Source organism: Apodemus sylvaticus, chromosome 5 (assembly GCF_947179515.1).
Source record: "Apodemus sylvaticus chromosome 5, mApoSyl1.1, whole genome shotgun sequence".
Classification (NCBI taxonomy): domain Eukaryota; kingdom Metazoa; phylum Chordata; class Mammalia; order Rodentia; family Muridae; genus Apodemus; species Apodemus sylvaticus.
This window is the reverse complement of record NC_067476.1, coordinates 111418268-111429236: the sequence shown is the minus strand read 5'-3', so window position 1 is coordinate 111429236 and position 10969 is coordinate 111418268. Positions and strand designations below refer to the sequence as shown.

Here is a 10969-nt window from a genome sequence, read left to right as displayed (position 1 = left end):
ATGCATCTTAGATGAGAAGATGCAAAGTAGAAGCAATCCCTAACAAAACTACATTCAGTTAGACAATAGACGAGAAAAGTATGGACCAGCCTGTGGTCGTGGGAAAGGACCTGCAGCAGGAAGCAGCGACATGGAACGACATTGGACAGCACAGGGAGGGAATGAGTTAGGAGAATCATGGACAGGCTGCTGTTTCCTCTTCCAGCCATGGGAGTCAATGGACATTTTTGTAAAATTGGATGATAATATTGTTTCTAGAAGAAACAAAGTCAATGTAATACTTCAAAATGCCCAGAAACATTTGTACTTACAGCTGGTCCAGGATAGCCACCCATTCCTCCTACTCCAGACTTGACATCATATGAATCGAATTGGGGAGAATAATTCTGCAGCAAAAGGGTCAAGTACGTAGATTAAATCACATTAATATAAGGATTATAGTTATTTTCCAAAGCATTCATAGTTAATGCATGCAATATGTACTGTTTGCTGATTATTTCTGCATGCTATATGTGATATGTATATCTTGCTTATTCTGTCTTTTTATGGCTTTAAATATTAGACACACTACAGAAATGTTTGCTTGTGTAATGTATGGAGATTTTTTACCAACTATATTAAATAAAAACTGTCCTTTCAAAAAAAAAAAAAAGAGAGGCATTGACTCCGGATCCCCAAGACCAAGTTCTCAGCATAAAGCAGATTTATTCGCCCCAAAGGGACAGAGAGCACAGAGAATAAGAGACAAAGAGATAAAGGATGAGGGAGAAGGGAAAGGCAGCAAGGGAGAGGGAGGAGGGGTATTGGTTCCAGAGAAACAAAGGACTGCCTCTGGACAGAGAGGAGACAGAGGTGGCCCATAGGCAAATGACAGTTTATAACGGTGAAAGGGAAAGCCCATGACAGGATGAGGTGTTTTATTTTAATTGTACATGTTAATTAGGTGAGCCAAAGATGGCTTTTGGTTGCTGGACTTTAATACGTTGGTATCTGGACCTTGGTAGTCAGCCTTAGGAGGAGGAAGTGGCAAAGGGTCTGACTGGATCTTGGGGGCTAACTTTAGGGATGTAATTAACAGTTTTTAGCAAGGCAGAGGGAATGGGGGGGCGGAAAGGACAAGGCGTGCCAGAGTCAGGCCTGCTCCCCACACCCGAGCTGGCCTGAGTCTCTTCACTGATGACATACCATTCCACCAGAACCTACTCTCTGGTTTGTTGAAGAAACATGCTCCAGGGACAGGCCATGGGCAACAGAGGTAAAGGTGGCATCTCCTCTGAACCCTCAAGAGATCTTCTCTTATCCCCATAAAACTTTTATATTTTGCTATATTCACATGCATTTATAAGAAGTGATTCAGGGAGTTTATCCATCCTTTCCCTGTATTTTCCATTTTGGACACTTTCATAACTGTAGCACACTATTCCTGAAGAAAGGAAGATTTCATTGCTGTGTCGTCTGTATTTCCAGAGTGAGGATTGGTGGGATTTCAAGTCCTGTGCATGAGCCAGTACTTCACCATGGCCTCGGGGCAGGGCTAGTCACGCCCTTCCGACTGGCCGTCCCTCACCACCCTCACATCTCCAGCTCTCCCTCTCTTCAAGATGCCCAAACTGCTGTTTCTCCTTGTCTCCCATCTCTCTACCACAAACTTGCACATCATAGTGACTCCCCTGCCCATAGTGGCAGGGTAGGCAGGGTGGGCAGGTCTCCGGGTAACTTCCGCCCACCCATGCTGCCTGAGGGCAGGAGATCTTTTAAAATTATGAACACACACACACACACACCACACCACTCTCCTTTCTCTCTTCAGTTGGGCAATTTCCTTGTTTTGAATTTTTTGTATATCCTGGTTAATCCTGTCAGATGTAAACTGGGCCGAGATCTTCTCTGCCTCTGCAGGCTGTCTCTTTACTTAGCTGCCACCCTTACTGTACAGAGAGCTACACAGCATCTCGAGCTCACATCCATTGTTGGCCTTCTTTCCTGAGCTACTGGAACGTTTGGGAACCCTTCACCTACACCTATGTCCTGAAATTTTTCCCTTATTTTACCTCTGACAGTTTCAGGTCCTTTTGTTTTGTTTTGTTTTTGAGACAGGGTTTCTCTATATAACCCTGGCTATCCTGAAACTTACTCTGTAGATCATGCCTCGAACTCAGAAATCTGCCTGCCTCTGCATCCCACGTGCTGGGATTAAAGACATGAGCCATCACTGCCCAGCAACAGTTTCAGGTCTTCTGTTACTGATTTGGCGTTGAATCTGCTGCAGGGTCAAACATAAAGCTCCTGTCTCATTCTTTGTGTAATAACTGGTTTCCCAGATCCATTTGTTTACATGCCTGTCTTTTCTCCCATGTGTATTTTTGGCATATAGGTCAAAAATGTAAGGCTGGAGTTGTGTGGCCTTTCACCTTGTCAATTGATTTCATCATCCTGTGTGCTTTGTGCAGGGGCCAAACTAATTTTATTGCCATGGGTCTGAAGAAGATGGAAATCAGGCACAGAGATAATCTTTGATATTATTTTTTAATAACACTAGTTTTAGATTATTGTATTTGTGTGGATGGATGTGGTTTAATGTCCAGATACCCTCCTGATTCCCAGGAGCTTAGGTGCTAAGAGTCTTCTGCCTACATGTCCTTCAGGTCTCTGGTGGCGGTTTGATTTTGGTTTCTTTCCCTTGTAATCCAGAGTTGCATCCTATTCATCTTGGGGTGCCAGATCCCCCTTCCTCAAACCTTGGTTTTAGCAGCTCAGAAGCACTTTGGTATCTCTCAAACAGGAAAGAGCTGAATTTTTCTTTGTGAACTACTCAAGAATCCTCTTTAGCAATAATTTATTTTTATTGATACAAATAATGTTGTAGCACAAATAATATAAGCCATATGATGTAACAGCCAAATATTACAGCCAAAATAATATAACCAGGACAGCATTACTGAAATATTATAATAAAAATTTAAGATGAAAATAATATAACTTTAGTATGTAATGTAACTTAATATGTAATGCAATAATCTAATTTAAATAATATAACCAAAATAGTATAATGAAAATAACTTAAGAAAAATAACATAGCCAAAACATTACAATCAAAATAAATAATATAAACAATTATTATAACAAAAATAGTATAATAAAAATAGTGTAAGCAAAATAACATATACTAAATACTATAATAAAATAATGACAAAATTATAACCCAAATAATATAATGAAAATAACATAACAGAAATGTAATAGAAACATTATAAGCAAGATGATTAAACTAAATATTACCAAAATATTATAAAACAGCAATTATAACCAAAACCAAAATTTAATGAACCAAATGTAACCATATAGTAAAAAAATAACAAAATTATAACAAAAAGTATAATCAAATTATAAGCAATTATAACAATAAGAGTTAAAGTGTAGCCAAAGTAATATAACCAAAATAATGTTAACAGTGTCAGCTGTGTCCCAAATTTATATGCCTTTGTTTTTTCTGTTTTAAATCCTGTCTGCCTTACACTTGCCAAGACTGCGAGCACCAGTCACCCCGGGACTGGCCCCATCCGTCCTCTGTGAGTCCACCCGTCTTTCCTCTTCTTCAGCTTCCACCATTTTGTTCCCACTGTTGGGAATCCATCCCTTCATATCTTCCTCACCCATTTTTGCTTCTCTTATTTGCAAGTTGGGTCATTGCCCAGTGGTAGTAGCCTGCACTTTCATGTGACCCCCTTCTCCTGTCCTTTGATTACACCTCAGGTCTCCATATCTTTATGCTCAGTGTCTCAGTGCATCCCATCAGCCCCCTGGGGAGAGTTCTCCATCATCATGTGGGGTAAGCCATTATCGGATGACCTGGTGGACTATTTTGGAAATTGACAACAATTTCCAAAGACATTGCTTGCCCAGTAGGTGGGCCCATTCTCATCTTCCGACTTCAGTTGTTCCTCCTTTCCTGGTCTCCTGCTATACCCCAGAGCCTGCACTGGCTTCTTAAGTTCATCCTCCTCTGGTCCAGGACTCCTGAACTTTGCGTGACATCATAGCTCCTCAGTAGATGGAGACAATGGGTTTTGTGGACCCTTCCAAGCTGCTATGGTATCCAGTGAAAAATTCTCAAGGCAGGAGCCTCTATAGGCTGCCACCCTCGAAGCTGAGGCTCATTGGCTGCATTGCCTTCCTGCTTCACATGGCTAAGGCACATGCTTTCCTGGTTCCTTTATCCTGAAGGTTTAAGGAGAGCCAGGGCTGGATGATGGCTTCTTCCAGTGCCTGTGTCATGGGGATAAGCTCTAGCTTCTTGTTGGGGGGAGAGGGGATGGCAGGGGTGGGCAGGAGCTACAAGGAGAGAGAGTGTGTTGTTAGGATAGAAAACACAAATTCCTGCACATTACACACAAAGTTTAGGGTGGAAAATGCTATGGAAGCTTAGGGTGACTTCTCACTGTTCTGAGTGATGAAGCTAGAGTAGCCATGACTTCTGATGCTGTATCTTGAGATCCCTGTATGTGTTTGTGTGGTGAGTTCTACTATTCTAGGAAAGTCCAGGGGACGAGGCAAAACTTCCACTAAACTGGGTTTCTTATATAACTTGGGGTTCCTGATTTCCTCTCTCCCCTACTCTCTCCACCCACTGGGACAGATAAGTCACACTCTGCAGCATGGTAGAACAGCTAGTGGGCTATTTAGCACAACAGTATGGCAGGACAAAGAGACACTTAAGTGTTTCATTAGAGTTCTCTCTCCACCTCAAGTAAATCCAAATAGAAAGGGAAATTTCAACCAAAGAGGGTGTACCTTGGAGCGTGGTGCCAGACATGGTTGTTTCCTGTGCTATACAGTGGTTGTCTTCCTCACAGAATTCCCTGCCTGTTCGCTCTGTTTTGTTCCCTGCAATCTTACTATTTTCAGAGATTATCGATAGATACGACTGACATGTGACCTGATCATGTGATCTGATCATGTTCTCCATGGGCCCAGTTCAGAGAACCTTTCTTTATGTAGGTGTGAAACATACAAAACCAGAGGTTGGAATTTCTCTTCTCTCCCAAGAGTCACACAGCGAAGCCTCTTCACCGGAGTGGACTCCTCCAGTGTTTGTCATCTAGGTATATTTTAAAATGTCACCTGAGCTCAAACTGGAGTTGTTGCCTAGACAATATAAGTTTAAATTTTTTTCTGTGAGTTAAAAATAAAACACAACACAACACAACACAACAACAACAACAAAAGGCATGTGGATTAAAACCTTGTGCCATGGATTTCGTGGTCCTGTGACACAATATGGCTGGAGAATTGAGGTATACTCTATCTCAGCAGTGCTCATCTGTTTCCTCTCATGTCTACACAGCCCAGAATACTGCTTCAGGGACCCAGAGGACAAAACTAGCCCATGCACGTGGAGCCTCTGGCTAGGACCTCCACTCACCTGGCTCATGTGCAGTCCCATGCTCCACGACCCTGCTGATGGTTCCCAGGCCTGGGAACCTAAGGGGTGCCCTGGCGCACCCGGCTCCAGACCCAATGGTGTGGGTTCTGGTTCTGGATCTGAGAGGGAAATGAGGTGAGTCCAGGAGGATGAGCCCGTCCTTGCTCTTCCCAGGCAGGACCCTGTCTACCCACTCCCCTGGCTGAACCCTGGCAGACCTCTAGACACTGCTCTGGTGTGACCCAGGCTCGATAATCCATGGCTTGGAAGAAATCCTTCTGCAGCTTCAGGAAATCCTTGTATAAGTCTTGCCAGGTGTCTCTGCCCAGCAAGAATTGGAAGATGCTCCTCTTGGATATCGGGTCATCCTCTTCCATGTCACAGGCGATGTAGCTGCCACAGGGAGGGGGAAGTGCATATCCCTAACTGTGACAGTCAGACTTAGGAAGAGCTGGCGGAAGCACATAGTTGAGAGAGAGGGGAGGGAAGTAGACCGTGCAGGTTGACCTTGGTCTAGACCATCCCCAGGGCGTCCTGGACACAGAGCCCATTTACTTCTCAGCTCAGGAAAAGCAAACATGTTTCCCAGGAGCTTCTTCCTTCTCAACAACTTCCTTCAACTTTCAGGACCCTCTCCTTCCTCCTCTACCTGGTCCCTTGAAAGTTTCAACTACTCTGGTTTGAGGGTCATCACTTGGTCCTGATGGTGTAATGGAAGCTGTGTGAGTTGGGGTTTGGACAGATTGGGAACTGGTCCCCAGGAGATGCTCACAGGGCCAGGAAGAAGTGGATCCTGTTGTAGAGATGTCCAGGAAGCCCAACTCGTCCAAAGTACTCCACCACCATAGACAGCAGGTACTGTGTAGAGAGACAGCTGGTGAGAGGAGGCAGGTAGTAGACAAGAGGACAAGAAATCGCAGTGGGCCTGAACCTTCTGCATCCAACTGCCATACCAAATGATACACAGAATGAGGGGCTGGAATACACTTGCTTTGTGGATATGAGCTGACTGGAAAACCAGGAAGGAGTTGGGGGAATATAATAACGGGCAGTAGCAGACGGGTTATCCTGGGTTCCCACTGTCTAATATTGTCTGCCTGTCCTTTAAGGGCTGTGACTGTAGAATGTCTGAGGCTACCTTGTCAGTCACCCTGAAGAAAATGTCCGCTGCCAAGAAGTTCTGGACCACAGGATCCTCTGCAAAGGAGGCAAGCATGAGAGGGACTTGGAGCTCCCATCTGGTGGGCCAAGGGTATTATTGTGGGGGTCCCTCCTCTCAGGAGGACATTTCAGGAGTAATCTGTGGCCTCCAGACCTCTCCCCATGAGCTGGATCCTTATAGGAAGCAGGACCTCTCTTAAGTTTATAACCTTTGTATCAAAAATATAGTTTGTCCCTGTCATTGACACACCCATGCTGTTTTGGCAGTGTTGAATTTTGTTGATTCTTGAGCTTGGTCAGTAATGACATTTGATACTTTTCCTCACTGAAGGGATTTAACATAGCTCTCAATGTTAAATCTTACTGCAACTCAGGTGTGGCCTTAGATCTCTAGGAATGCATGGCCTGCCCAGGCACCATATTGGGACTGGGCCAGGATCCCCTGCCCGTACAATGACTGAGTCCTTGGGCAGTGTAATGGTTTATATATGCTCGTCCCAGGGAGTGGCACAATTAGAAGGTGTGGCCTTGTTGGAGGAAGTGTGTGACTGTGGGGTTGGGCTTAGAGATCTGCCTCCTAAATGCCTGAGGATGCCCAGTCTGTTCCTGGCTTCCTTTGGATAAAGATGTAGAATTCTCAGCTCCTCCCACACCATGCCTGCCTGGATGCTGCCATGCTTCTGCCTTGATGACAATGAACTGAACCTCTGAACCTGTAAGCCAGCCCCAAGTAAATGTTGTCTTTTATAGAACTTGCATTGGTCATGGTGTCTGTTCACAGCAATAAAACCCTAACTAATTCAGGCAGAGGAGGAGAATTCATAGCTTTATGTTTACAGCATCCCTCCCTCCCTTCTTCCCTGGGTGGTCTCTCTCCCTGAGATAGTGACAAACTTTGCCTGCTCCACAGGAGATCATCTCTAGTTAGAGCTCCTTCCTGAAGGCAGCCCTTTCTGTTGAAGACCTGTGCTTGTAGTGTCCTGCGAGTCCTTCACCAGTTGCCTAGGCAAATAGCACTTGTACAGTGTATATCTTCTGTAATTTTCCTGACCCTCAGAAGAGCACTGTCAGATGGAGCATTCTCAAGTGATTAAAACATTCCATTCTTTTGTCATACAACATGGCTCCTTAGAGCCACATGTGGTATTGAACACTGGGATGCAGTGGAGGAAACTGAGGGGCCGAATGGATGTGCTTTAATTCATTTAAAATGCATAAATAACTGACTATGGCTGGTAGATGCTCTACCAAGTAGTGTACATGGAAGTTGTTTCCACCCAACCCTCCTCCCCCGTACTTGATCCCAGATCTATGGCCTGATATCACCTTGGAGAGGCTTTCTGTGCCTTTCTAGTTACATAGAGCTCTCCTGCCATAGTCCTTACCCACCTCCAGGTGGTCTTCTGCAGCTCTCCTATGACACTAACAAGAGCTGATAACAACTTTATTTTGTAAATGTTTGGGTGCTAGAGCATCCCAAAAGCCAGATCAGTAACTTTTCCTGTTTTCTTCTCTCCAAGGATTTGTCACAGAAAGAAAACACTTCCACATAACCCTGGGCCCTTCATCCGTGTTACTTGGAGGCCTATGTGCACTCTGAGGAGCACTCTGGGGAACACTTTGGGGAGCACTCTGGAGAGCACTCCTGGGAGCATTCTGGGGAGCACTCTAGGGAGGTTCGAACCATTGCTCCCTATACTCAATTCTCAATTTTGAGAGTTGGCCCCAAGTATCCAATCCTCAGTTCAGAGAACCCACCCAGAAGTCGGTAGAAGGCTTCGAGGTCCTCAGGGCGGTAGCTGGGTCTTCTCTTCTTGTTCATTATGAGTTTTGTCCCCTCCACACGGTCCACAGTCCATATGCTCTTCCTCTTCTCCCTCCTGAGGAACTTGAGCTCTGAAGTGGCTCCAGGGCCAGCTTCAGGGATGGCTGTACTGGAAGCTGGCATGCTACTGTCTTGGGTAGCTATGGGAACAAAAGCTTCTGAGTAACTATGGGTGTGGACAAGCTGGGGACACTGGCAACTTCCTGACCATTGTTCAGGAATTTGTCACTTCACGAGGACTAAATGACAGGAAGTAACTCGGCTGTGACTGGCTCTTCATACAGGGACAAAGAACGGACATATACCTGCTTTGGCATCCACAAGTGTCTTTCTCTTGTGGACCCTCTTCCTTTTGGCTCGCCGCACGGGGATATCCCCTGCAGAGGCATCACTGGAGGCAAGAATGATACAGGCTTCTGGATCTGCAGGAAGAGACCTCACATGACCACAGGAGGGACAACCTGGACGTGGTTGGATTCTTCCTTTCTCAGATTCCATGTGACATCTGGAAACATCTGGGAAGAATGGCTTTTACTCATCTACACATTAGACTAGACACTGAGTTACAATGAAATATTCTTTGTCAAGCTCCAGCTGTTCTCTGGTGCCTCTTTCCCTGAAGCAATCTGCCTGCAAGACACCCCATGGAGACAAATGAATTTGTTGATCTTTCATCTACCATAGCTACAAAAAGTGAACAAGAAGCGACCTCCTGGCTCAGCAGGACACCCCTTGCTATATATAGATAGCCCTGTAGAACTTGATTTAGGAGACTTTGGGAAGAGGGAGGGACTAGGCATAATGGTATGCTGTCTCAAGCTGCATTCATACTTGGACAAGAATGTCCAGGGGCAGACACACACCCGTCTTGATATTCTCCAGTTTGCTTTTTCTTTGGCCCCTTTTCCTCTTGGATCTCTGCTCAGGGACATCTCCTGCAGAGGCATCACTGGAAGCCAGAAGACTGCTGACCTGTGGAGCTGCAGGAACAGAAGACCCCGCATGACCATGAGAGGCACCCACTTGGCCAGTGCTGGCCTCTTCCCTGCTCAAGCATATTGAGGACTTTATATGTAACAAATGAAGAGAGCAAGAGGAATGCTTCTCCCAACCCCGTAAACATTTATCTGCAAAGGTGGCTTTGATCTGATTTCCTACACACCTTTTTTTGCCAAGCAAACACTATCCTCTGGCACCTCTTTCCCTGATTCATTCTGCTTGCCGGACACCTTCGGAGAGACAGGTGACATCTCTGATCTGTCTGTCAGAGCTACAAAAAGTGAACAAGAAGTGACCTCCTGGCTCAGCAGGACACCCCTTGCCTTACCCCTGCAGAACTTGATTCAGAATAGCTGGGGAAGAGAGAGGAGCTATGCTGTTCCACCCTGCGTTCTTCTGGGGACCAGGGCTGAGAGCACCAAGGGTCACACACACCTATCGTTTCTTTCCCAGGCACTTTTTTCTTTTGACCTTTCGCTGGCTTCTGAAGCCTTGGTGTGGTGTCTGAGGCAACTGGTGTGGACATAATGGAATCCTGTTGTCTTTGGTTTCCAAGGAAACGGCTCTGATTCCACCCCAGGCTATCTATGTGTAACCAACCGTCTTTATTCTAAAAGAAAAGAATAATAAAATTTATAATAGTGGTTAACAATTTAGATGAAAGTTTCTTTTGCTGTGATGGGACTTGAATATAGGACTTCACACATGCTGGGGAAGGGCTTCACCCTCCAGCTCTGCACCACCATTCCTGATTCTTCTTTTGTAATTTAAAAATGTATGTATTTTATGTATGAGTGCTCTATCTGCATGTACACCTGTATGTCAGAAGAGGGCATCAGATCTCTTTATAGATGGTTGAGAGCCACCATATGATTGCTGGGAATTGAACTCAGGACCTCTGAAAGAGCAGCCAGTGCTCTTAACCACAGAGCCATCTCTCCGGCCTCCATTTTTGATTTGTTATGAAACTAGAATTTAATCTGTGCATAAAGAAGACATCAGCCCTTGTAATCTGTGAAGAAAGGACTGTAATTCACCTGCTTTACACATGAAAAGGTGGGCTTGCATAAGGTGTGTCCCCTGACTGTGGCTAGGCCACAGTGGAATTGCCAATGGGAAGAATGGCTACTGCCAGTCGTGTTCCCAGTAGGGTCAGGCTGGATGATTTTACAGACCTGTTTTCTTTCACCTCTTTACACATCTCTATGAACCATTATAAATTCACAGGCAATGAAATCTCCTTAAAAATACAACCCATGTGACCCACACCATCCTCCTTGTGGCTTCTTCTCAAGGGCAGTCATTGATGGACAAGATTCCTCTTGACTGTTCCCTCCCTGTTTTCACTCTTTCCCCTTTTGCTCACATTACCTCTTGTTCTGTTTCCCTTCATCTAAAACCCGTTTCCATTCCTGCTGTATCACCAGCTGTCCATCCCGAGACTCCCGGAAGATCCCTGACACACCTCAAGACTCTGAAGGAACACAGCTGAGCACCTGACATTCAGCCTAGGTGACATTGGGTGACACCCATGTGAGCACCTGCTCTGCTCTCTCAAAATC

General features: G+C 45.3%; 1 protein-coding gene across 1 annotated transcript; it reads right to left on the bottom strand.

Moving 5' to 3' along the window:
- Window positions 1–5481: 5481 nt before the first annotated feature.
- LOC127685889 (speedy protein E4-like) lies at window positions 5482–9933 on the bottom strand. The gene is made up of 9 exons (XM_052183576.1): window positions 9843–9933; window positions 9571–9678; window positions 9272–9388; window positions 8714–8830; window positions 8342–8548; window positions 6561–6619; window positions 6195–6280; window positions 5641–5815; window positions 5482–5541 (listed from the first exon to the last, which is right to left on the bottom strand). Exons 1-9 carry the CDS (start codon window positions 9931–9933, stop codon window positions 5482–5484), a joined length of 1020 nt encoding a protein of 339 aa, XP_052039536.1.
- Between the last annotated feature and the right edge of the window lie 1036 nt (window positions 9934–10969).

Excerpts from the sequence above, each read along its gene's own strand:
- LOC127685889 (XM_052183576.1), bottom strand. The coding sequence starts at position 9,933 with ATGTCCACACCAGTTGCCTCAGACACCACACCAAGGCTTCAGAAGCCA. Across the intron at positions 8,549-8,713 it reads ACTTGTGGATGCCAAAGCAG|CTACCCAAGACAGTAGCATG; the intron begins GTATATGTCCGT and ends TTGTTCCCATAG. Across the intron at positions 6,620-8,341 it reads AGCCTTCTACCGACTTCTGG|AGGATCCTGTGGTCCAGAAC; the intron begins GTGGGTTCTCTG and ends CCTCCTTTGCAG.